The sequence below is a fragment of the Poecile atricapillus genome, chromosome 23, assembly GCF_030490865.1.
Source record: "Poecile atricapillus isolate bPoeAtr1 chromosome 23, bPoeAtr1.hap1, whole genome shotgun sequence".
Lineage (NCBI taxonomy): Eukaryota > Metazoa > Chordata > Aves > Passeriformes > Paridae > Poecile > Poecile atricapillus.
In genome coordinates this window covers 2,764,550-2,791,533 of record NC_081271.1, presented here as the reverse complement: position 1 = coordinate 2,791,533, position 26,984 = coordinate 2,764,550, and the positions used below count along the sequence as shown (strand labels likewise).

The window sequence follows — 26,984 nt, the reverse complement described above, 5'->3', positions numbered from 1 at the left end:
CTGCCCTGATCCCATTTCCACTCTGATCCCATCCCTGTTCTGATCCCATTCCTGCAGTTTTCCCCACAAAGAAGGGGAAGATGAACACCAGAAGTTCCCAAAAGAAGCTGGCAGTGTTTTCCCCTCGTGGGAATGTCAGTCTTGTGTCCTTGTCACTGGTTTTGGGTGGCAAACACCTGAGCTTGGAGTTGTTTTTCTGGGATTCCAGCTTTGTCCTGCAGCGTTCTCTGAGTGTAGAAGAGGATGTAGGCCTGGGTCTTGCACACCTCCTCCACGCTACATACATTCAGTTTGGAGTCATTGCAGTGCACCCAAAAACCTGGGAAAAAAGGGAAAAAAAAGCTCTTAGCTGAGGCAGGATCCCTTTGGATTCTGGAACTGCTCACAGGAAACATCCACAGGAGAAAAGGAACCTCTGTCTTTCCCTCTAACCTGGAAAATGGTTTTAATGTCATTTTTTTAATATATATGTATTTTTTTTTGTGCTTTAGAAATATCAGCTCTTCATTTAATCAGCCCAAGAACTCAATTAGGCAGCCAGCGATTCCCTGGGGCCCGGCAGGAAGGCAGAGCCCATCCTGATCCAGCTGCTGGGATCTCCCAGCCCCCTGCGGATGTTATTCATGAATAGTTCCTGTTTTTTCCCAGCCTCAAAACACTTTCTGTTCATCTCCTCAATCCCCAGGATCCTGAGCAAACCCAGCTGCAGCAGCTCCGCCTGGCAGGATGAAGAATTCACACCATTCCCAGGGAAAAAAATCCCTGATTGAAACAACAAAATAAATAAATAAAAATGAATAAACATAAATAAAAATAAATAAACATAAACATAAATAAATAAAAAGAAATAAATATAAATAAATATAAATAAATAAAATAAATATAAATACATATAAATAAATACAAATAAATAAAAATGAACAAACAAATAAAATTAAACATAAATATAAATAAATAAAAAGAAATAAATATAAATAAATAAATATAAATAAATAAATAAATATAAATACATATAAATAAATACAAATAAATAAGAATAAATAAAAATTAATATAAATAAAATAAAGATAAATAAAAATTAATAAAAATGAACAAAATAAAAAATAAAAATAAATACTAAAAATAAATAAAAATAAAAATTAATAAAAAGAAAAAAGGAAATAAAAATAAATAAAACAATTAAAAATAAATTAAAAATAAATAAAAAAATTAAAAATAAATAAAAATGAACAAAAATAAATATAAATAAATAAAAATAAGTAAGAATAAATAAAAATGAATATAAATATGAATAAAGATAAATAAAAGTAAATAAATATGAACAAAAATAAATATAAATAAATAAAATGGAACAAAAAGAAACACTAAAAATAAATAAAAATAAATAAAAATTAACCAAAAATAAATATAAATAAATAAAAATGAACAAAAATAAATACTAAAAATAAATAAATAAAAATAAATAAGAATAAATAATAATGAATATAAATATAAATAAAGATAAATAAAAATAAATAAAAATGAACAAAAAAAATACTAAAAATAAATAAATAAAAATTAAAATTAACAAAAAGAAATAAAAGGAAATAAAAATAAATAAATAATTAAAGATAAATTAAAAATAAAGATAAATAAAGATAAATAAAAATGACCAAAAATAAATATAAATAAAAATAAATAAGAATAAAAATGAATATAAATATAAATAAATAAAGATAAATAATAAAAATAAATAAAAATAAAAATTAACAAAAAGAAATAAAAATAAACAAAAATCAATAAATAAAAATAAAAAAAAATTAAAAAAAGTATAGTAAAAATATAGGAATATGGGGAAGGGATGGGGAGAAACAAACTACTGAAGGGCAAGGAGCGGATCCTAAGGAAATGGAATCCCAGGGAAGGATTCCCAGAGAGGGAAATGCAGGGAATGCCGAGGGGAGGAAGAGGATGGGGATGGGATTTGCCCCACGCCCCCAGCACACGCACCTCCCTCCGTGTTGTAGCAATAGGCTGTGTAGTGTCCTGAGCCAAACCCCTTGCCGTGATGCATCACCACAGCCGAGAGGTCATACACAAAGGTCTCAGAGGCAAGGGAGGGCAGACAGTCCCTGCAGCAGTAAGGTTCCATGTTTAATACCTGCTCAAAGAGGACATGGACCCCGATCTTCTCGCGGTGATTGCGCTCAGACCACCTGCCAACACAAATCCCACACTCAGGGCTGCTCAGCATCACTGCATCCCGGCTCTTCACCCCAAAATCCCCAGCAGACACCTCCCCCAACCCTGCAGCTCCTGCTGCTGCTCCTGGCCTTGCCTGTGCTGGGGTCTCCTGACATCGAGGCCTTCAGCTGGGGGCTCCCCCTAACACCGAGGGCTTTCATTTCAGGTGGGGTCTCTTCCTACCATGGATGACTTCTATTTTAGATGGGGTCTCCTCCTACCATCAATGATTTTTATTTCAGATGGGGTCTCTTCCTACCATCAATGTTTTTTATTATAGATGGGGTCTCTTCCTACCATCAATGATTTTTATTTCAGGTGGGGTCTCTTCCTACCATCAATGATTTTTATTTTAGGTGGGGTCTCTTCCTACCATGAATGATTTTTATTTCAGGTGGGGGTCTCTTCCTACCATCAATGATTTTTATTATAGATGGGGTCTCTTCCTACCATCAATGATTTTTGTTTTAGATGGGGTCTCTTCCTACCATCAATGATTTTTATTTCAGGTGGGGTCTCCCCCTGCCATTTCAGGTTTTTATTTTAGTGGGATCTCTTCCTACCAGAAATGATTTTTATTTTAGGTGGGGTCTCCCCCTGCCACTGAGGGGTTTTATTATAGATGTGGTCTCTTCCTACCATGGATGATTTTTATTTCAGGTGGGGTCTCTTCCTACTATCGATGATTTTTATTTTAGTGGGGTCTCCCCTTGCCATTTCAGGTTTTTATTTTAGGTAGGGTCTTCCTCTGCCATTGAAGGATTTTACTGCCCCTGCTATTTAAGGTTTTTATTTTAGGTGGGGTCTCCCCTTCCACTGAGGGTTTTTATTTCAGGTAGGGTCTCTTCCTACCATCAATGATTTTTATTTCAGGTGGGGGTCTCTTCCTACCATCAATGATTTTTATTTCAGGTGGGGTCTCCCCCTGCCATTTCAGGTTTTTATTTTAGGTGGGGTCTCCCCCTACCATTTCAGGTTTTTATTTTAGTGGGATCTCTTCCTACCAGAAATGATTTTTATTTTAGGTGGGGTCTCCCCCTGCCACTGAGGGGTTTTATTATAGATGTGGTCTCTTCCTACCATGGATGATTTTTATTTCAGGTGGGGTCTCTTCCTACTATCGATGATTTTTATTTTAGTGGGGTCTCCCCTTGCCATTTCAGGTTTTTATTTTAGGTAGGGTCTTCCTCTGCCACTGAAGGATTTTACTGCCCCTGCTATTTAAGGTTTTTATTTTAGGTGGGGTCTCCCCTTCCACTGAGGGTTTTTATTTCAGGTAGGGTCTCTTCCTACCATAGATGATTTTTATTTTAGGTGGGGTCTCCCCCTACCATTTCAGGTTTTTATTTTAGTGGGATCTCTTCCTACCAGAAATGATTTTTATTTTAGATGGGGTCTCTTCCTACCATCAATGATTTTTATTTTAGGTGGGGTCTCTTCCTACCATCAATGATTTTTATTTTAGGTGGGGTCTCCCCCTGCCATTTCAGGTTTTTATTTCAGGTGGGGTCTCTTCCTACCATCAATGATTTTTATTTCAGGTGGGGGTCTCTTCCTACCATCAATGATTTTTATTTCAGGTGGGGTCTCTTCCTACCATTTCAGGTTTTTATTTTAGTGGGATCTCTTCCTACCATCAATGATTTTTATTTCAGGTGGGGTCTCTTCCTACCATCAATGACTTTTGTTTTAGATGGGGTCTCTTCCTACCATCAATGATTTTTATTATAGATGGGGTCTCTTCCTACCATTTCAGGTTTTTATTTTAGATGGGGTCTCTTCCTACCATCAATGATTTTTATTTTAGGTGGGGTCTCCCCCTGCCATTTCAGGTTTTTATTTCAGGTGGGGTCTCTTCCTACCAACAATGATTTTTATTTTAGGTGGGGTCTCTTCCTACCATGGATGATTTTTATTTCAGGTGGAGTCTCCCTCTGCCACTGAGGGTTGTTATTTTAGGTAAGGTCTCCCTCTGCCATTGAAGGATTTTACCCCCCCTGCTATTTAAGGTTTTTATTTTAGGTGGGATCTCCCCCTGCCACTGAGGGGTTTTATTTTAGTGGGATCTCTTCCTACCATAAATGATTTTTATTTTAGGTGGGGTCTCTCTCTGCCACTGAAGGTTTTTATTTTAGGTAGGTCTCCCTCTGCCATTTAAGGTTTTTATTTTAGGTGGGGTCTCCTTCTTTCATTGATAATTTTTATTTTAGATTTAGATTTAAGGTCTCCTTCTACCACTGAGGATTTTTATAGATGGGGTTTCTTGACACTGAAGGTTTTTATTTTAGGTGGAGTCTCCCCCTGGCATTGATATTTTTTGTTTTAGGTGGGGCATTTTGGGGCCAGATTTCTCCTCTGACCACCTTTAAAAATCCTCAGCTCTACCAATAACCTCCCCAAGCCCAGCCTAACCACTTTAGAAACTTGTCCTAACATTTTCAGCTTTTTCTACTTTCTATTTAACAGGTAATTTAAGGAATTTAATTCTCTCAATCTCCCACCTTCACCAAATCTTTCATCAGCTTGTTTCTCCTTCCAAGCTGCCTGCAAACTCGAGTCAAACCCGAGGAAATTAAGGATTAATATGCACAAAATATTAAATTGTGGCAGAAAAACGCCCTGCAAATGGGTAATGGGAGGGGCTCTCACCAACCTGATGGCTCAGAAATTACACAGCTGCTTTCAGCAGAAATTGAGGGAAATTAAAGGCCCACTTTTGGTCACTTTTTCCCCCAAAAATGCAGGGCCCAGTGCCTCACCTGAAGCGTTTAAGGTGCAGCCGGAGGACCTGAGGTAGTCTGTAGATCAGCAACTGCTTTTTAGCTTCACTCAGAACAAGAGGTTTGGGAGAAGATTTTCGCCGTTTGCCTGTCAAAAAAACCCCCCCAGAAAACCCCCAAGGCAAAGATTATCAGGATTCTGTTAATTGCCCCAGGAGAAAAACCAGCACAAGGTAAACTCTTTTTTTTTTTTCCTTTTTCCAGCACGGGGATGGCCACAGGAATAAATATTTCTAAATTCCTCCAGAAGTTCTGTGAGATTCAAACTTTCCCTTCTCCTCATCACACAAACATTTGTCACCTCTGAGCTGTTCCTGCTGGAAAAACACCAGGAAACATCGAGCCAAAGATATCCTGGGCTGCAGCAGTTCCAGCAGGTGAATTCCAGCTCACAAATATTGGATATTTTATTCTCCCTGCTGCTTTGTGCTTTAAAAAGGGGAGGAAGTGGCACTCACTGTTGCACTGGTCACAGGCGTAGATCCTCCCCTCCAGGGCTTCTGTCTCGGTGAATTTGGCCAACATTTCGGTCAGCAAGCACTCAGCCTGGGGCAGGGGCACGATGCCTTTCTCCAGGGAATGGTAACGCTCCGGGAATTCCAGGGAAAGGTCCCAGAAGGGCTCCACGGTGTTGGATTTGTAGTTGCACGTCCTGCAGGTGACCTGCAGGGGACACAGGGACAGCCAGCTGGGTGTGGAGCTGCACGGGGATGTTATTGTACGTGTGGGATTGTTTTTATGTGGTGTTAGGAGGTGTTGTGCATGGATTTAGCTGGTTGTTAATTACTGAAATTAATAAAAAGTATTGAAAATTAATAAATAAAATAAAAAAGTGATAATATATAATAATATAAATAATATAAATAAATATAATATATATAATATATATTATATATAATACATACTACATAATATATTATGTATTATATATATCTATATATATTATAAATATATAATATATAATATAAATAAATATAATATATATATTATATATATTATATATAATACATACTACATAATATATTATGTATTATATATATCTATATATATTATAAATATATAATATATAATATAAATAAATATCATATATATGTATATTATATATATTATATATAATACATAATATATATAATATATTATGTATTATAAATATTTATATAAATTATGTATTATATATATTTACATATTATATAGAATACATATTATATATATTATATTTTACATATTTATATTATATATTAATAATATAAATATATATTTAATATGTAGAAATATATAATATATTCATATATAATATAAATATATTATATATTAAAATATATTAATATATAATATATAATATACAATAAGATAAATTAATAAAAAAATAATAAACCCCTAATTTATTGGTTATTTAGTAATTTTATAATTTGTTAATAACTTAATTTAATAATTTAAAGTAATTAATAAATTAATTAATAATTATTAAATTAATAAATTTAAATTTATTAAAGTGATTAATAAATTAAAAGTAAGTTAATTAAATTAATTATTAAATTAACATTTAATAGGTAAATTAATTAAAAATCGCTGTAGGTCCCTTCCAGTTCAAGATATTCAATAATTCTATGAACCATAACTTCAGGCATCCTTTCCCTGAAAGTCAAAAGTTTTCAGTGGAAAAATTCACCTTTTAATCTCTGACAAGCACAAAGTCCTAAATATTGCTGAGCTCAGTGGCTCGGGGCAGGGTGACAGAAATTTTCCTGACCACAAACAGAGAACACACTTTGTGTCTGATCTCACAAACCACCAGTTCTGCTCCCCATCCATTTCTCCTGGAAACCAAAGGGAGCTGGAACTTCCAGAATTCCTGGGGATTTTGGGGCTCTTGGGCTCTGCCTTGTGGGGAATGAAACGTTTCCAGCAAGGAACAGCACAGGAAAAAGGGATCAAACAGCACCACAGGCACCTTCACCTCCTACAGGAACCTTGGTGTAGTATGTTCAGCATCTCTTGTGCCAGCAAAAATCAAATTATCACAAAGAGATTGTACAGAGGTGTCTCACCATGCTCTTCCCAGGCACAGAAACACCACCAGAAAGGGGCAAAAAAAAAGCAAAGGCACCTTAAAAACACATTGAAACCCTAAAACCAGGGGCTCAGGGCTTCTGTGCTTGTGCAGGTTTCATCCACAAGTGGCACAACTGAAGTGAATTTGTGCCAAATGTGACAAGGGTGGAAACGGTGGCACCTGCACAGCAACCCAAGGGATTTTTTTTCCTCAGGAATTGGGATGTTGGGAATTCCTAAGACACTTCTAAATGGGATCCTCAACATGCAGAGCCTTTGCTCCTCGGTGTTAAAGCCTCAGCTGATCCCTGTGGGAAAGCAATTCCATACCTGACTGAGCAACTGCCCGTGGAAAATGGTGTTGACCACCTTGAGGACCTGCTTGGTGAGCTTCCTCTGCGAGAAGGGGATGAGGATCCTGCGCCTGGTCCCCTCGGACTCCAGCTCCTGCTGGACCTTGTCCAGGAGCTCGCAGAGGAACTCCTGAGCGTCCTGCTGGTCGTAGCCGCGGAACGCCGGGATCAGGCTCCACACGGAGTGCAGCATGGCAAAGGGGGACACCAGGGCCCACTTGCCAGACCACATCACCCTGAACAGGGTGTGCAGCTCGTGGCACAGGGAGATGTGCTTCGAGCTGGGCTCCTTGGGCTGGATCAGCTCTAAACTGCGGCTGATGGAGGAGCCGCCGTTCAGGCTGGCCGGAGAGCTCTGCGTGCCGGATGATCCCACCCTGTCAGGCTTCCCCGGCTCGCCGGCAGCAGCCCCGTTTGCCAGTCTGCCAGGCATCCTGGCCCTCCCGTTCACAGTTTTAGCTAAAAGTTCTTCTGTTTCACAGAGATCAAGAGTCAAGAAACATTCTCGGAACTTCTGGAGGTGGCTGAGCACCTGCAGGATGGAGTTCATGTAACAAGTGTTGCCCAGGTTCCTCAGCCCCGTCACCCCCGGCGTCATCAGGGGCTGGCGCCGGATGGAGTAGAACTGCTTGAATCTGCTGCTCTGCACCTGCCTTGAGGTAGGGGAAGCTGTGGCCACTTCCCTGAATTTCCTTGGGATCAAGCTCTCCCTGTGCACGTGGGACAGCAGCCTGGCGCTCTTCCTCGGGGGAGTGTTGGCCAGCTCCTCCAGGAGCTGCCTCTTCATCTCCTGCCGCCGCTGCCGAGCCGCTTCCTTCTTCTTCTCCAGCTCCTCCAGCTGCTTCTTCTCCTTCAGCTTCAGCTGCCCCCGGGAGCTCTTGTGGAACCAGGTGCGCAGAGCCCTCGCCAGCAGGGCCTGGCGCCGGTGCCACAGCGCCACCAGCATCTGGGACTGGCCCTGAGGGCTCCTCCTCCTCCAGGCATCCTCCGCCAGCGCCATGGAGCGCAGCGTCCTGCCGCTCCTCTGCCCCTTGATGGCCGACAGCGAGCTCCTCAGCAGCTTCAGGTCGCCCTCGGGGTTGTCGTTCAGGACGTAATCCTGGCACAGGTAGCAGAAGACGTAGAGCTCGTGCACTTCCATGGCCAAGGGGTGCCGGGTCTCCTGGAAGTGCCTCAGGGCGTGCTCCTCGATGTAGCGGCCGCAGGCCACGTGCGAGCACTTGAGGCAGGCCCAGAGCGACTCGGTGGTGTGGCAATCCACGCAGTGCCACTTCTGGGGGTTCAGGATCGAGTGGTCCTGGGCGAGTCGTAGCCGCCCCACATGTTTGCATCTATCCATGTCTCACAGGAGGCGTCGCTGCTCTGACCTTTTAGGGGGGCAAAAACACAAGGAAAAGGATTTTAGAGCCGTGACACACGTTTGAAATCTCCTTGTAGGGTCGTTGGAAGGGTTAGGATCATTAAATCTGACTCCTGGCCCTTCACAGGACACCCTAAATTCCCTACATGTGCATCTATCCATGTCTCTTACAGGAAGTGTTGCTGTTTTCACCTGCAGAGGCAAAGAACACAAGGAAAAGGATTTTAGAGCTGCAATGTGGATGTGAAATGTCATTGCAGGGTTATGGGATATCCTGATTGGAAGGCAGCCAAAAGCATCATCAAATCTGACCCGTGGCCCTGCACAGGACACCCTAAATTCCCTACATGTGCATCTATCCATGTCTCTTACAGGAAATGTCACTACTCTGACCATGGGAAGCAAGAAAACACAAGGAAAAAGGTTTTAGTGCTGCAACCTGGATTTGAAATCTTTTTGTAGGGTCATGGGATATCCCCAGTTGGAAGGGGGTCAATAGGGTCATCAAGCCTGACCCCTGATCCTGCTCAGGACACCCCAAATTTCTCCTGTTTGCATCTCTCCATGTCTCACAGGAGGTGTCACTGCTCTTTTGGGGGGCAAAGAACACAAGGAAAAGGATTTTAGAGCTGCAATGTGGATTTGAAATGCGATTGTAGGGTTATGGGAGATCCTGATTGGAAGGCAGCCAAAAGGATCATCAAATCTGACTCCTGGCCCTGCACAGGACACCCCAAATCCCCCATCTTAATCTTCCAATTCCAGCTTCAGGTAATGAAGTCATTTACCCTCAAAACTCCCTTTTGTTTCCATCTCTGGGGGCCTGAGGCAGTGAATTGTTGTGTCTGAGCAAAACGGGAAAGCAGCAGCTGACCCTGTGTGTGGAGTTTAGAGTTATCCACTGAACAACTGCAGGACTATTCCATTTTCTAAAATAGAAAAGCTAAAATCCTAAAGCATCAGATTGATAAAAGATTCCCAGTGAGCTGTGGATCCCTTTTTCCAGTCCTTGCAAGGCTCTGAGGGCAGGGAAGGAGGTCAGAGCAGCCAGGCTACTCACGGAGTGCAGGTCACACATCCTTTCCTCCGCCACGCCGCGTCCCGGGCGCGGAGCAGCCCCATCTTCCCACGGATCCCGGAGAATTTAATTACTGGGAAGTCCTCACTGCCAGGCAGCTTCAAAGCCCTGGAGAGAGAGGGAAAATATCCTGGTGATGCAAAGAAACCAACCCTGAAACGCTGGCAGGAGCATCATTAACCCCTCAGTGCAGAACTCATTTATTCCAGAAATAATTCTCTGGAATTACCCCCAGGATCCCGAATTCTCAGATGTGGAGACACGTCACACACAGAATCCCATTCCATTTCATTCTCTGCTTTCTTTTCTTTTCTTTTTTTTTTGGTAGGCTGTAAAAATCTGCTGATCACATGGAGCCTTTTCATGGTGAGGCTTTTGTAGTGGATGACCCAACATATGGCAGAGGGAAAAAATGGGAGTCAAAATAAAAAAAACCAAAAAACCAGGAGGAAAAATGTGCCCCTCCTGTGATCACTTGGATTTTTTTGGCTGCTTCTATTGCCTGGTGAGAGACAGGGGGAGGAGAAGGGGGAAAGACAAAAAAAAAAAAAACAACAAAAGCTGTGCTGAGTTAAATTTCATTTCTAGGTGTTTTTTTTTCCAAACAATAAAAAGGAAGCTATGAGGAGTTGGCAGGTTTGAACTGCTACAAAGTAAGAACCACAGATGAGAGAAAAATGGGAAAAAACCAGAGGTAGAAAAGACTGGAGTAACAGATCTGAATTCAGTTGGTTACACAGGGACCTGGCACACAGAATATGTGGTTAAAACATCATTTTATGAGGTGTAAAGTTTAACACTTGCCAGAGTTTTGAGGCAGGGACTGAGTCCTCACCTGCGTGGGTGGCAGGGACCTGGCCAGATGAAGGAAATGCATTTTTAGTGGCCCTAAATGACACAAATTTGCTTTAATTACCACCTTTATCAGTGCTATTGCTGCTGAGGATGGAATCTCTTAGAGAAAAATCAAAGCTCTTCAGTTTTTTCTCCTGGACTCCACTGAAAGCTCAAGTGGCCACTTCAGCACCCAAAGAACCACCGAGGTTTTTATTTGAACCAGCTCAGAAATTCCCACATTTCCCTTGAGCTGGGTTCATTCCCTCCCAAATCCCAGGACGTGGACAGGATTTTGGAAATCCTCACTTAAACAAAGGATTGATTTGATCTCTTTTTTCCAAGTTGGAAAAACCCCTTCCCCACCTTTTCCCCTCCTTGAGCTTTTTTTCTCCTCTTTGCTCTTCATTTTCCTCCTCAGGGGTGGGTATAAAAATCATGGAATTTTGTTTAGAATCCTGTCTAGCCTCGGTGAGAGCAAGTGGCAGAAATTCCAGCTTGCAGGAGTGCAGACACTGTGGTAACATTGACAGCCTTCATTTACATAAAAGAATACTAATTATGTTGTATCATCAACATCTGTGATTCTGCTCACTGCCATATGCGACAGTGTGGGGAATTTAACCCTTCAGCCTCCTCAGCACACCAGATTTATAGTTTGGAACAAAAAATAGGCCTGAAAGACACCATTTTTTAGGGGTTCATCAAACAGCCGGTCGCTCACAGGCTCTGCAAAGTCTCAGCACACAAAATTTTCAAAAAACACTGAATTTCTCCTCAATTCCCAAGGAGGAAGAGCTGCTGGATTCAGGCTCCCAGGGAATCACTGCCCAAGCAGATCCAGGGAATTACAAAAAATACAGATTAAGGAATCCTGTTTGACATGCAGGAGATAAATCAGCAGCCTTTTGTCAAGTGCTTTGACTTTTCCTGTGCTGAGCCAGAAGATTTCCTGCTTGGAAAAGGGAAGAGGTTCCAAACACCTCAGTCAGCTGACAAAGCAGCTTTGTTACTTCTAAATTCAGAAATTCTCAGCACAAAAGCACCTTTGATGCTACATTTGATATCCCCAACCTGGTTCTCTTTAGGTATCTGCAGATAATTCCCTTACAGATCCAAGCTGTAATTCCATGTGCATCTGAAAGTTAGGAAGGAATTGTGTTTATTTAACCCCAAACCGCTTGAATGAGAGGTTTTTCCTCGAAAGTGAAGCTTCTCCACCCAGCACGCTTCAGAGCTCTCATTCACTTTCAAGATTTCTCTTGCTGACTCATATTTTTGACTCTTTCCATGAAAAAAAAGAAGGATTGGAATCAACTCTCACATGTTCCAAAGGCAGCTGGAGCAGCTGCAGGTCCAGCCCTGCACCCCCCACACACCGCAGAGTGGAACAAATCCCTGGAAACGCTGGCACAGGAATAAGGAGAGGAGTTTTCCTCTCTTTTCCACATGTACACAAACACTTTGCCACAATCTCCTCCCGGGAACACAGAGCTGCAGCTCCCAGGGGGAATTCCAAGGCTGGGATTAAAGGAGAGGAGGATTTGTGAGTCAGGAGCTGTAAACACAGGCACGAGGTGAGGGAAAAACAAACCTTGAAGAGATCACAGGGCTGGAGCTGCCCCAGAGATCCCAAATTGCTGCCGTGGATGGGATAAGCCATGAGCAACGCCAGGATTTAAGGATAGGGAATGAACACCTTGGATTTTAAAAGCTCTGGAAAGAAACACTCAGAGCTCTGCTCTCTGTAATTACAGGTTTAACTCCTGGGTTTGGTTTTTGTTTGTTTTTTTTTTTTCCACCTAAGCTGATTTTAAGGAATCTCTATAAAATCTTCCTTTTCTCACCTACTTGGATCTTTTCCAGAGAAGGGCTGGGGAGGGAGAAGAAGAGGGAGAAGAAGAGGGAGAAGAAGAGGGAGAAAAAGAAGAGGGAGAAGAAGAAGAGGGAGAAGAAGAAGAGGGAGAAGAAGAGGGAGAAGAAGAGGGAGGAGGAATCACGTGGTTGCTCTTCGTGGAGGGGGGGAAGGAAAAGAGGGAGAAGGAATCACTTGGAGCACCGCAATCCACTAAAGATGACTAAAACACAAATAAAAAAAACCAGGGAATAAAAGCGAAACAGGGGTATTAGTTCAGCTAATAACATTTTAGAGCCTGTTTGAAAACTTCTCACCTTGTAAATCACTTAAAACACTGGGGCAAACCCCACTTTCTTGCCTTGCATGGCTCAGAATCCTGGAAAAAACTCGTGGTGAGATCCTCTAACAGCTCCCAGAACCAAATGCAGCAGCAACAATTTGGCTGCTGCCCCTATAAGAGCCTTACAAGAAACCACCCGAGCTCATTCTGCTCCTTTGTGCCATTGTTGCACATTTGGAACCTGATTAAAGCCATCTGCAGGCATCTGGTGACAACAGCTACTTTCTTTTTCTAAATCAATCTGCAAGAAGCCAAAAAAAACCAGTCCAGGGGCCAGGAGAGGTGCTGGATGTTCAGCCCTGGAATGATGCTGCTTTTATTTGTCCAAAAGGTGATTCCAGAATAAATAAGAGAGCACAACCTCCTGGGAATCGTCTGCCAGGACAGGTGGGAAGCCCAGATTGAAGGATTTTTTCACTCATTCCTTCATCCCTCTCCTGGGAATGGCAGAAGTGAAGCACAGAGACTTTTGAGAGTTGGTGCCACATTAAATAAAGCACACTTGCCTTTTTTTTACCAATTTTTTGCAGCACTGTAGGAAAAAAAATCCTTGGATAGTCTTGTTTTCCACCAAAATTACATAAGGAATAGACAGAGTTTGGTCAAATCATAGTGACAGGACAAAGGATATGGCTTCAAACTGAAAGAGGGAAGGTTTAGGTTGGATATTGGGAAGAAACTCTTCCCTGGGAGGGTCAAATGGAATTCCCAGAGAAGCTGTGGCTGCCCCTGGATCCCTGGAAGTGTCCAAGGCCAGGTTGGAGCAGCCTGGGATAGGTGAAGGTGTCCCTGCCTTGGATGAGCTTTAAGATCCCTTTTCTAAACCATTCTGGGATTCTATGGAATAGGTTTAAAAATCCTGGATGCAAAACCCAAGTTCCCACCCCAATAAACCACTTTTTATGTGGAACTCTCCAATTTCTCCTGCAAACACTCCAAAATGGAAATCTGGGGGTATCAGAGCAATCTCCTAGAATTCCATACAAAAGAAAAAAAACAACCAAAACTTTCTTCCCCTGATTGTTTTCACCTCCCTGTTTGTGAGGCACCAATTATTGAAACAGATGTGCAAATGCAAACTTGTAATCTGAGCTGCCCAGAAAATGGGGAATAAAATCCTGCTCCAACATCCCCATTCCAGCTCTGGCAGGAGCTGTCCCAAGAGGCAGCCAAGGCAAAATCCTTTATTTATGGAATTCCAGAATCACTGAGGCTGGAAAAACTTCCAGGATCATCAAGCTTTGCTTGTCACATTCCTTGGACACCTCCAGGGATGGGAACTCCAAACCTCCCTGGGCAGCCCCTTCCGTGGAGAAATTCCTCCTGAATTCTTCCTTGCTTCCCAAAGACACCAGAAATGACACTTTTCCAAGGAAAAAAACTCTCATATAATTGATATTCTGTTAGAAAATAGGAATTGATGCTCCAAGGAAGGAGTAGCACCACCACACCCTCTTATACTCTGTCCTTAGAGACCTCGTGCTCCAGAATTACTCACTCAGAGCATGGAAAATTCCCAGGAAAAGACGCAGGAATCTCATTTTCCTGCTCTTTTCTCCAAAAATCCAGCAGGGTTTCTTCCCTTTACGCCTCTCCTTCAAACCCCGCTGGGTTCTGACTTGCAAATTCCATCCCTGAGGAGCAAGAGATTTTCCAGAGAGATTTTTCCAATGATTCTGGAGCTCTTTTCCTGAAAACTCTCAGGTTTTCTAGCCTAGAATTGCTGCTTTCCCTCTCTCCAGGCTGGCACAACAGCCAGCTGGGTACAGGAAAATTAACAAGGAAAACAGAGGAAGACAAATCCTCCACACCTGGATCTCACCAAATCCTGAGAATTCCCAACTTTCCCATGCCAGGAGGGAGTCAGGATGCCACAGGAGCCATGGAGGAATTCCTGCTGGATTCAGCTGTTGGATACAGGAATTGGAGGATTCCACACCCCATCCAGCTGTGCTGAACTCCAGCTCTGGCCACAGGGGAGCTTGAGGAAAATGGGATTTTCCTGCCAGCTTCGCCAGCCAGTTCAGGTTTACAAAGTCCTCCCAGTTAATTCCAACTCTTCCTGGGAGCTCCCAAAATCCACTCTAGGCTCAAAGCTGGAATTGTCAGGAATCAGTTTTCAAAGGAATATTGAAAAATTCCAACCAAACCCAAAAAAAAGAGTCAAAAAACCCAAAGTACTCAGATTAGGAAAATCCCATTCCCTGCATTGGCAGCATTCCTGGTGGGAACAAGGATTCCTGCAGGATTTGGTTGTCTGGATCCTGTCAGGAAGCTGAAGTTGGCAGATTTTGATCCATCTTTGACTTTGGAGCACAACAAATATAAAAATGAAGCATTTCCAGGTCCAACCTCCACACAAACCAAACTGCTCCAGATAATTTAAACGCTCAGGGAATGGAGTCCCAGGGATGAAAAAGCTCCTTTCCTAAAAACTCTGGAATTCTGAGCACTTTAGAAAAGCCTTTAAGGCCTTCAAGAGCGCTTTAAATACAACTTGGGGATTTCTGTGAACTGGAATGTGCTGTTACCTCACCTACAGTGAAAAGGGAATTAAACATTCCCATTCCTAAAGGCTGGAATGGATAAAACAATCAAATTCTGCCTTTTTTTGTTCCTGGGGAACTGGTGGAGCTGCACTACCCCAAAACCTCCTCTCTCTGCTTTTCCTGGTGAATTCCAAGGAGTCAGAGAAGGCACCAAACTCCTTTTGGGTTGGTTGGGAGAGAAATTTATGACTCCACCAAAAGCCTTGGCCTCTTCCAAGAGCTGGAATTCCAACTCCACACAAAGGGCTGCACATGTGTCTTCTATTCACATTCCTTCCTGATGAAGATCCCTGGGAATGGAGCAGGGTTTGGAAATAATCATGGAAAAGGCAAAGAGGAGGTGAAATCCTTCAGTCCACAAAGGGATGAGTTGTTGTGTGTTTGCACTGCCATGGGAGTTTCATGTTTTTTAAATTTAATGTATTTTAAAGATTTAATTTAATTCAAATTTAAAAATTCGAATGTTCTTATTGAGCCAAGCTCAGTTTTTCATCAGAGAGATGAACAAAAGTAACTAAAACCTCAAGTAGATGTATTTTTAATTTTCACCTCTTGACTTCAGCTTTAAAATTCCATTTCCAGGTGAAATATTGTCTATACATTCCTTAGAATCACTGAAAACAAACAAACAAGATCCATACCCTACAAATCTGTGAAAATGTGGGAATTTCTATGTCATGACCCTGGATGTTAAAAAGCATTGTTAAAATGCTATTTAAGTCATAGTTCACAGCTTTCTAGAAGTTAATTTCTCTGTTTACTCCAGCACATAAAAATCCCTTCTCCCCTTTCTTTCCATCCAGGTTTTATTTTTGGGATGGCTTTTGGAAGGGTCAATAAACTGGGAAACACGAGCTGAACACTGATCTGGCATTAAAACAATTCACTACTTTCCTGAGCAGTCCTCCTGGACCAGTCCAAAGGGAAGGAAGGAGTTCACAGCAATTCCCTGCTGGAATTCACAGCATTTCCCTGCCTCTTCCATCTGCAGAAGCCTGAAGGAATTACAGCAAAACCACACAATTGGAATTATCAGCCTGGAGCAGGAAAAAGAATGGAATTAGAATAGGCTGAGAGATTATTTTGACTGAGAAAAAAAGTTCTAATTTCAATTTACAGTCAGCTTGGCACAACCCAGGAATTCCCAAAGAATTCTGTGTCCACAGAGGTGACAACAGCAGAGGGTGATATCCCATATCCTGAAGTTTTCCACACAAACTTCCCTCCTGGAACAGCTCAGCTACAGCAGGCAGGAGAGGAGCTTTAGGGGCACAAAATCAGCAGCACAAACTCCAAATCCACTGGAAATCCACTTTTTTTTGTGCCCCCCATCCCCAAACTGTTTGGATTCATATCACACCCAGCATCTTTGCTTCCTTTTACACTTCCTGTTGCCTGGGGATCCTGCTCCAGGGATCTGTGCCATGGAATAATAAACCAGGGACAGGTTAAACCAAATCATCCCAAGGTGACAAAGCAGGAGCAGAGATCAGCAGCCTTCCCTCAGACTCCCACTTTCCCTGCCTTATCATTCCTTTAAATCACAGCCAGCCACACAAATCCCTACATTTTCCAGCCTGCTGGAAGCATTTTTGCTTTTCCCCATGCTCTTGAACCATTATGATCCCACTCAGCACATCCCATTTATCACCAATCTGCAGGAAAACAACACATCCAGAGTTGAGGTTCACAGCAACAGTTCACAGATGATGGATTAAAAATACCAAAAATCAGCCTTTTCACAGGGAAAATCCTACTCCAATCCCATCCAGCTTCCCAATAACAACAAAATCCAACCTCGTTTTGGACTCGATCACCTTAAAGGTCTTTTCCAGTTTCAACAATTCCATGACTGAAAAGCAAAGCCGGTTACATTCTGACCCTGAGCACCTTCAGCATTCCCAAACCTGATTAATTCTGTCTCAAACCTCAGGGAATTTCAATGAAACCAACCCCAAACCCCTCCATGGCACAGGGACGAGGGGAAGTTTGGCAGCTCTGGCACCTCGGTCGGCCGCAGGGATCCACGAGCAGCCGCGGGATTGGGGATTCGGCAGCGGAATCCCAGCCTCTCGCAGGATCTCTTTGTGACAGACACAAAGAGGGATTACGGCACAGAGCCAACACTTGCTGAGTTCTGGGGTGTCCTCTGCTGTTCTTTCTGGAACAAAACTCAGATCCATGCTGGTGAAATCTCTGCCGGATTAGGAAGGAGCCCATCCTGGGAGCGGATCTGGGAGCCATGGGTCACAGCAAGGTGGCAGAGCCATCTCAGAGTGAATAAAACACCAGCCAAGCCCAGCAGGCTGTGCCTGATTCTCTCCCCAGCCAGAAGGAACAGAGCATTCAAGAGGAGAGCACAATTCCACAGCCTGGGCTCGGAGCAGGGAAAGAGCCTCTGATGCGTTCAGGATCCAGAAACAAAAATAACGCCTGGTTTTGACTGCCCTCTCCATCATTTGCTTTGCCTTCACTCGCCAATCAATTATTTGGGGTTTTTAACCCCAAATGAGTGAGGTAGAACAGCAGAAAATTTTCTGTGGGTTTTGTAACAGCAGAAAAATTTCTGTGGGTTTTATGAATGCTGTGAATTGGTAAAAATGAGTAAATCACAGCCATTTATCCAAATGCAGCGAGAATTTTGGTGTTTGATTTGTCTGCCCAGCAAACCCCAAGGTGCTCGATGGGATTTCTGTAGAGGATCCGTAAGGATTCCCAAATTCCCATATGGAGAGTGCTGCTGTACACCCAGCTCTGGAAACAGAAAATCTCTGAGCCCTCCATTTGGACCCTGGGCCTCCAGCAAGGGCTTCTGTGTTTTCTTGCCAACAAAGAATTAAGGGATTTACACATCCTCTTCCCCTGCTCAGCTGCTGGGCCTGGTTTGTGCTGGGAAAAGCCAATCCATCCAGCAATCCCTGCTCTTCCTCAGTGTCCAAACAGGGATCTGAAGTGGCATCAATAAAACTGAAATTTGTGTTTTCAGCCCCAGCCTCACCCAAGGTTTGTGCCTCTATTTTCTGGTACAAAAGGAAGAATTTCACTTGTTCAAATTACCTTTCCCTGCCGTTTCCTGATGGAATGATTCCTGATTTGCATGTTAGGAATCCTGCTCTGGCTGAAATCCTTTTTTTTTTCCTGAACTACAGGATGTGAGTGCTGCCTTTGTCCTGCTCACAAGCCGAGGTCGGAAGCAGGACCCCGATTTGTGAACTCCCAGGTTGTTAATCTTCCTTAAGAACTGCAGATCAAGCCAGGCCCCATTCTGCAGCATCTGTTATTTTAATAAATTATCCTCCTAAGAGGTTAAAGTTCATCCCTTCAATTTGTCCTGAGATGAAACAACAACAGGACAAGGAGAGTAAAGAAGGAGAGGTGAATTTGGGTTTGATGCTACAAAAAGCTGTTCCTAAACCCTTCCAATTTTGGGATGAATAGGGTATTTCCTTCCTTACTCTGACTCATTTCCACATTACCCAAACCAGAAGCTCCAACCATCCTGGGAAGTGCAGGAAAAGAGCAGAACAAATTCCAAAGGAGGTTTTTTCCCCCCGCTCCTTTGAAAACCACTTGCTGTTTCCACTCTCCATCATGAGTATATTTTATTTCCTCCAAATAAACTCTGGTGAGCAGGATCTTCATCCTTGCTCTGATTCAGGTGAATTAACTATTCTTGGTTAAACAGATTTATTTCTAGTCTTAGTCTGATGACAGATTAACTCCTGACTGGTCGGATTATGGATTTACCTCTGGAACTAAATCACTTTTGAATCTGAGTTATAGCTATTAGTTCTTTCTAGCTCAGCTGAACAGCTTTTAGTGCTTCCTTTGTGTTTTTGAAAGAATGATTAAACATCATTAAATCCAAGCTCAGGGCTCTTTCTCACAACTCCAGGGAATAAACAGCTGATTTCAGGGGGTTTTTTAAGAATAGCAGAGTTTTACATGGATTTTTTTTCAGCATAATTAGTGCCATTCTAAATCTATAATGTTTGTCCTTAAAATTACAACATGTTTTTTGTGCTTGTGTGGTTTTAAAGGACACAACCCCCACTTTGTTCTCCTCACAGGATCAACCTCCTCTTCCCACATGATATTGCCATTATTTTTCTCCAGCTGCAGAAGACACAAAAAATTCCCAGAATCACAGAATATCCTCACAAAAATCATGGAAGTCCAAATCCTGACTTCTATACAGCAACCAGCAGACATTTAAACATGGTTTGCTCTTAAATGAAACATTAAATATTCTAAATATGCCACCAGGAGAAGCAGCCACTAAGAGGAGTTTCAAGAACAAAAATAACCCCACCTGTAACTGCCTTGGGAGGTCACTGGATGCTGAAATCCAGGATTGAGACCCCCTCATCCCAAATCAAGGGGTTTTTAAATAGCACAGCCCAAATTTCAGTTAATTCATCTTAAAGCAGCCCTTTGAGCCAGCTACAATGTCTGAATTATTTAATTTCTTACTGTTAATGACTTGAAAAGCCCTTAAACATCCAAAATCAGACTGTGCTGTTCGGTTCTACCACCACACACAAATATATATCCATATATATTAAAATATATCCCTGGATTTGTGTAACTCAATCCTTACACCCCTCCCTCCACCCAGAACCCTGATAAATCCCCACAGTGACTACAAATGCAAACAAAATTAATCAATAAAACCCATGAACTCCTCAATCCATGAGTTACATCTGAGGTGGGGGGAAGTTTCCATGACCAGTTTTATTTGCTGAAGTTCAGTGCATGAAGAAATGATTTGGTTCTGGGGGACCCCAATACAGAATTTATCAATAAAAATATAATAATAAGATAATGCTTGATGTAGGAGTCAGACAAAACAGCATTTTCCTCATAGACACAGCACTTGTTATTTAACCTGCAGCACAAGGTGCTGCTCTAAGCCAGCTGAAATTCCTGGATAAAGTCAATTCCAGCACCAGGCAAGAGCTGGAATGGTTCCAGCACATCCAAATAAAGGATTTACAAGAGCATGGAGTGACAGGACAAGAGGAGATGGATTTAAACTGTCAGGGAACAGGTTTAGATTGGAAAAATTCTTCCCTCTGAAGGTGGGGAGACCTTGGTACAAGGAGTTGTGGCTGCCCCATCCCTGGAAGTGCCCAAGGCCAGCTTGGATGGGGTTTGGAGCAAACTGGGATGGTGGGAATTGTCCCTGCCCATGGCACTGGATGAGCTTTAAGGCCCCTCTCAACCCAAACCATTCTGGGATTCTGAGCTTTAACAAAACAACAAATCACAAAATACAAGAAAGGTTCCCAGTTTTGTCAGAAATTACTGGAATGGAGTCAGGCTCACAGACACCCATCCCTGGCAGGAAATAAAAAATGGGAACCAAGCCCCCAAGGCAGCAGCGAGTGCTCCCCTCAGGACACTTTTAGGATTTCCAGCTAAAAGCCACTTATCACTTCCTCACCCAGCCCAGCTCCTTCCACACCGCTTTTATTTCAACTCCAAACCCTCCAATTGTCTTCGGAGGCTTTTCAAAGCCTGGGAGAGAGGGGCAGAATGCAATTAGAGGACAGTATTTCTTCATCAAATCTAAAGCCGCCCACTGAAAGCGAGTGGGAAAATGCGGTCCCAAGGCAGCGCTGCTCCATGGAGGGGATGGATTTGCCTTTCACAGGGAAAAAGGGATGGGAGCTGTGCTCACCGTGCCTTAATCAGCTCAGCTGATCCCCTATAGAACATCTCAATGCAGGGCCACAGCTGCAGCCCATAACTCTTGGCTTGATCTTCCATGGTTTGCCTGAAAAGGGCAGAAATGCACTAAAGCTTTGCTGCAGTAAATTGGTCTTTTGGAAAAAAATAAACAAACCCATCCCTGGCTGCACCCAGAGAGGGGGAAAAACAGGTTGGGTTGTTTGTTTTTTTTTTTTCAGTGTGAAAGTTTTTATGGTCTACATCACCCCCCAAACAATTATTTCCTTTAAAATTCAAGTTATTTAGCGATTCCAGCCTTCTGGGGGGATTCCCGTGCCTGAGGATGTGCTTTTTCCTTTGGCATTTCAGTCAGCAAACTCCACAAAATGCTGAAAAAACACCTCCTTAGTCAGAATCTTGCTTTAAATAGTCCATTTGTCACGACTGACACGTCACACAAGACACATTGCAGAGGAACTTGGAGCTGTCACATCCCTGGATTCCAGCTCTCTGTCTCCATTTGGAAAAGCAGCTGAAAGCTGAATTACAGAGCCGAGCAAAGTGTGAGCACCGTGGGGAGGAACAAGAAAAGCTCCTGGTTTTCAGATATTTTTTACTTCCTCAGCAAAGCCAGACCTCTCAGTGAATTACAGCATAATTAGCTAATTAAAGGAACTCACCTAGTGAGTGTTCTTTCAAAAATCTCAAGGTATGTCCCAACAATTTGCCGTTTTCTGAGGGATTTCAGCTGATTTGTCACCAACTGGAGGTGTAACAGCTCACGTGCTCCTCATTATCATCTTGCAAGCTAAAAGCTCATTAACAACAATTAGGAAAAAAATATAAACTTGGCAGCTTTGTGTCATTTTCTGCCTACTACAGACACTCCTTAATGCTGTTGCAAAAAGGGATTTTTTTTTTTTTTCCTTTCACACCCAGCAGAACAGTGGGCTTTAATCTGAATTTTCCTCAGTGCACCAGGATATCAATTACAGCAAACAAACAAATAATCAGCTTTAGCCCACCTAAAATTCCATCCCAAAGACACTGGCAAAGGGCAGAATCTCACCTCCAGTTTTACCTCCTCTGCCTTTTAATCTGTTTTGTTTTCATGGGGTGTTCTGGCTGCTCTGTGCTGGAATTCCCTGGCTCCTGAGCCACAAAAGCCTCACCTGATCCATCTTTGAGCTAAAATCTCCTAAAACCCCAAAGTGAAGAGCATTTGTGGGCACACAGGGAAACATCAACCAACAACCAAGATATTTTCAGCTCTGAATAGGATTTTAAAATAATTTCTGTTCAACAATTTGGATTTGCTCAGCACCCTTAGGAGCAAAGACTCATTAAAGGTTTCACACTAACGAGGATCCTCTTTCCTTCACTGGAATTCAAGGGGGGCTTTTTCCTAGACAAGAGCCTGGGATGAAGGGTTTGGGGAAAGGTGAAGGGGTTTGGGAAAAGTGAAGGACTTATAAATATCAGGCTGCTGAGATAAAAACATCTCCCAAGGTTTCATTCCCCAAAGGGGAAAAAAAAAAAACAAAAACCCAGGAACAAACCCAACCCTTGATGAAATATTCAAGCTGAAAACCACAAAGGTTGTTAAACAAAGTGAGAAAACTTCTCATTCTCACTAGAAAGGATTCCTGCAGAAAATAAAGGATTGGAGGGGGTCCTGACCTCAATCACTGCTCCAAGTTACAGGCAAAGTTGTCAGACAACTTATTATTTCTCTGTTTATTTATAACCATTTTAAACCAAACCACTCAGTTTTGTTTTGCCTCAGAGCTGGGGTCAACTTCAGAAAACCTTTCCCACTTCCCCAAAGCTAAAAACACTCAGGAAGAAATCCACACTTACACACCAACAGCTGAATTTTGTAGTATTTTTTAGAGTTTTGTAGTATTTTGAAGTATTTCCATTTGTTAACTGCTCTAAATCAATCCATTAACATATTCTGAGGGCTGAGAAAGCACTAAATTTCACTTTATGAGTCCCAGCAGAAGACCTGTGACATTTCAGTATAAAAACAGTTAACAAAGGGAAAAAAAGGCCAAGAAAAACAGGATCTAAAAGACATTTTCAGTCCTTTATACTGAATAAACGACTTTTGGTGCTGAGAAAGTGCTTCTTGTCACGTGTTTAGAGGTGCTGAGACAACACAGGGCTGCTTAAAAATAATAATTAACAAGTGAGTGTGTTTTAGCACTGAGGAAAACAACCTGCAGCGTGTGATGTGGGCAGAGCTGCAGCAGCCACAAGAAATCCTCTGAAAAAAAAAGAGACATCCAGAAACTGATTGTGCCTTTTTCTGTCCCCACTGAGCAATTGTCATCATTCCCTTCCCAACCCAAAGGCTCCTCCCAGCCCTAGCACACGAGGCTGATCCCAAATTTCCCCATCCTCACAAGCCTTGGACCACATGGAGCCGGCATCTCGGCAGGAATTGCAGCAAGAGATTCCTTCCTAACAATCCTTGGACACACAACAGCCAAACAAATCCCCAGTTTGGGCTTTTTGGCTCTTTTCTAGCCCTTAACCCGTTGCATGTGTGACTATTGTGCAAGCCCTGCTCCTGAACAAGCAGAATTCTCTTTTAACAAACCCAGCTTGCACAAACCCCAGAATTATTCCTCGCTGGAGAAAATCTGCCAACTTCAAAACACCCTCTTCCACTTGGACTCAGCTCGTATTCATTGGGAGAATGATCAGGGGAGGAATAAATGCACATTTATGGTTTGCTGAAAGCTCAGAGACATCAAATGCTGCTCACACTTGGCACATCACTCCCAAATATTTGCACCCAGCCCGTTCTCAAGGCAATTAAAAACACCAAATAAAACCCCAAACGCTTTTGTTGCCTTCTCCTTTTTGGGTTTTTAAGTATCACTCAACCTCTCTGACCCTGGATAAGCCACAGGAGCCCCTGAGTGCAGCTGCCCAAGGCAGAGCAGCCAAATTTCAGTGAAAATTCCACACGGGGCAGCTCCCAACACTTTACAGCAACAGTCATTTAATCCAAGTTTAATCCACGCTGCTCGCATGCACACGGAGTTTTTAATTCACATTTCCACTGGTTTATCCCCTCTCATCCTCCAGCTCTTTTTTCCATCCTCATTCCCACATCCCAGCCACGTTTCCTCAGCTCCAGCAGCAGCTCAGCTCTCAGCCCCCTCCCCAACACCTTCTTTTTGCTTCCAGCCCCCCAAATCATCCCTTTTAATCCGCTGGTTTCTGCCTTTCTCCCTCAAAAGAACGACTGACTACTCCAGGAAAAATTCCCGCTGAAATCCATCAGTTTTCCCTGGAATCACCACCTTTCCCTGGGCTCCACAAGCATCTTCCCCGAGGCAGCGGAGCGTGGAAGGACCAAATTTTGCATCGTTTCACACCAGACGAGCCCAGCGACTCCAGGCATCTCTCCCTGACTAAAAAGTACAGCAAAGAACTCCGCAAAGTAAAGACAACTTCCCACTCTCCCAGCTTCAGTATTTCGGGATAACGGGATGCTTTCCCCACGCTCTTCGACCTGGAGCTGTTTTGACACAGGGATCAGCCTTGTTCCCTACGTAAAGCGATTAACGGGCGCTTTTTCCTAAAATTAGCAGCTTTTCCAGGGCTGGATTCCCGTTTGTAGGGGCTCGGTTATCCCTGATCCGTGATTCCCGTGGCTCTGGGAGTCCTCGTAGCAAGGGGAATCCCCTTGGAGGTTTAAAAATGGGGATTTTGGAGCAGTTTTGCTGCCTGGAGCTGACACCAAGCCTCCCGCGGATCAAGTTCAGCTCTTTCCCCCTCTTGGGGACACAAACTCACGGATTTTTGGGGTTTTTTTCTAAATAAATACAAACCCGCACCGATTTTTCTCCGTTTTCGTGCCCTCTCCCCGCTCCACCACGCTTAGCACGGAGGTTTAAAGGGAGTTTTTTAAGGGCTTTTTTTCCTCCCTCCCAGCAAAGCCACGACCCCAAGCACCCCCTCACGGTCCCGGGAAGGGGGTATGAGGAGGTGGAAGGGGGTTTGGAGGATTTTAGGAAGGGGGTCTTGGGGAGGATAAAGGGGGGTCTGGGGAGGTGGGAGTCGATCCCGAGGATGAGGGGGATAATGTGGAGAGGGGAGGATGTTCCCTCAACAAAGGGAAAGTTGCGGAGCCGCCGAGCCCGGCGCGGGGGTCCCGCCCGCACACAAAGGCGGCGACCCCCGTGATGGATGGGGGGGGGTAGCGGGGTCCGCCTCAGCCCCACAACCGCACCACGGAGAGCGGGGGGGTCCCTTTGAGGGGGGAGCAGCAAAGACCCCTCCTCTCCTCCTCCTCAGCCCCCATTTTCCCCCACCCCTCTCTCCCTCTCTGTCCTCAGGAGGGGTCGCGTCCCGTGTGTCCCCCCCCCTTCGCCCCCCCGTCCCCTTTATTTACCGCCATCACCAGCACGCGCGAGCTGTCACCCAGCGCGAGACGCCCCGGCCGACCACGCCCCCTCCCCGCCCATTGGCCACCGCGCCCCGCCCCGCCAGTCCATTGGCTGCAGTTCGCGTCACTCAACGCCAATACCCGCCTCCCTCTCCGCCGCTTACTCCAATTGCGTAGCGCGGCACACAGGCTAAGACCGCGGGTATTTACGCTGTGAACGTAGAGTACGCACCCCGCTGGCGTAGCGTACGCCGCCGCGGGCAGAGCGGTGTCGGGGCGTACGGAGTCTGCGCAGCCGGCAGGGGGCGCTGTTCAATGGGCGCCGGGGGGGGCGGGCCGGCGCGGGTTCGAGTCCCGCCCCCGGCCGTGACGTACCGGGCTTTGTGAATCGCGGGGCCGAAGTTCGGTTGAGGCACGGGAGGGTAAATAAGGGTGTCTCGGAGACAAAGAGGCTCTTAAAAGGGCGGCGCGGGGGCCCCCGAGGGGGTGGCGTGGGGTGGGAGGTACCCCACGGGGGCCCTGAGGTGATGGGGGTGCTGAGGTGACTGGGGGGGCGCACCCCACGGCGGTCCCTGAGGTGATGGGGGCACAAGGGGAGACTGTGAGGGCGCTGAGGTGATGGATACCTTGAGATGGAGATCCTGAGGGGATGAGGGGGCACCCCAGGGGAGCCCTGAGGTGGGGGGGGGGCAAAGGAGTTCTGAGGTGGTGAAGACCCTGAGGGGATTTAGGGTCACCTTAAAGGGTCCCTGAGGTGATGGAAGGGCCAAGGGGGGGGGGGGCGGTGGAAGACCCTGAGGTGATGTGGGGACACCCTAAAGGGTCTCTGAGGGGATGGAGACCCTGAGGAGACACCCCAAAGGGTCTCTGAGGTGATGGGAAGGGTCCAAGGGGGGCTGTGGGGACCATGGGGTGATGTGGGGACACCCCAAAGGGTCTCTGAGGCGATTGAGACCCTGAGGGGACACCCCAAAGGGTCTGTGAGGCGATGGAGACCCTGAGGGGACACTCCAAAGGGTCTGTGAGGCGATGGAGACCCTGAGGGGACACCCCAAAGGGTCTCTGAGGTGATGGGAAGGGTCCAAAGGGGGCTGTGGGGACCATGAGGTGATGGAGAAGCTGAGATGGGGGCTCTGAGATTAAGGGGGTCATACCCCACATGGCCCCTGAGGTGACAAGAGACCCCAAGGCGATGGTGGCACCAGTGCCTGGCCCACTCTGACCCTGTGCCTGCACAGAAATCCACAGCTGCAATGAGCCTGCAACATCTAAATTAAAATTGGAGAGTAATGAGCCACATTCACTTGTGAGATTAAAAAAATGCCACAGCACAACAGAACAAAAGCCCCAAAAATCCCCTGGGGTGGCAGCAAGACTGGCTCTGCCACTGAACCGCTCGTGACCCTGATAACATCACCAGTATAAATAAATAAATTATTATTTATATTATCACCTGTATAAATATATATTTATATATAT

The 26,984-nt window shown here is 44.2% G+C and overlaps 1 protein-coding gene across 3 annotated transcripts; it reads right to left on the bottom strand.

Moving 5' to 3' along the window:
* On the bottom strand, positions 1-25,573 carry USP49 (ubiquitin specific peptidase 49). Of its 3 annotated transcripts, none has more exons than XM_058855940.1 (7): positions 25,512-25,573; positions 9,829-9,954; positions 7,386-8,775; positions 5,462-5,666; positions 4,983-5,091; positions 1,990-2,195; positions 1-319 (listed from the first exon to the last, which is right to left on the bottom strand). In XM_058855940.1, the coding sequence occupies exons 3-7, from the start codon at positions 8,745-8,747 to the stop codon at positions 153-155; spliced, it is 2,049 nt and encodes a 682-aa protein (XP_058711923.1). In that variant the 5' UTR covers positions 8,748-8,775; positions 9,829-9,954; positions 25,512-25,573; the 3' UTR covers positions 1-152. The 3 variants fall into 3 exon arrangements, with proteins under 3 accessions (XP_058711923.1, XP_058711924.1, XP_058711925.1); XM_058855941.1 differs by having other exon boundaries at positions 1,990-2,111; XM_058855942.1 differs by having other exon boundaries at positions 147-319; positions 2,141-2,195.
* Positions 25,574-26,984: the final 1,411 nt, after the last annotated feature.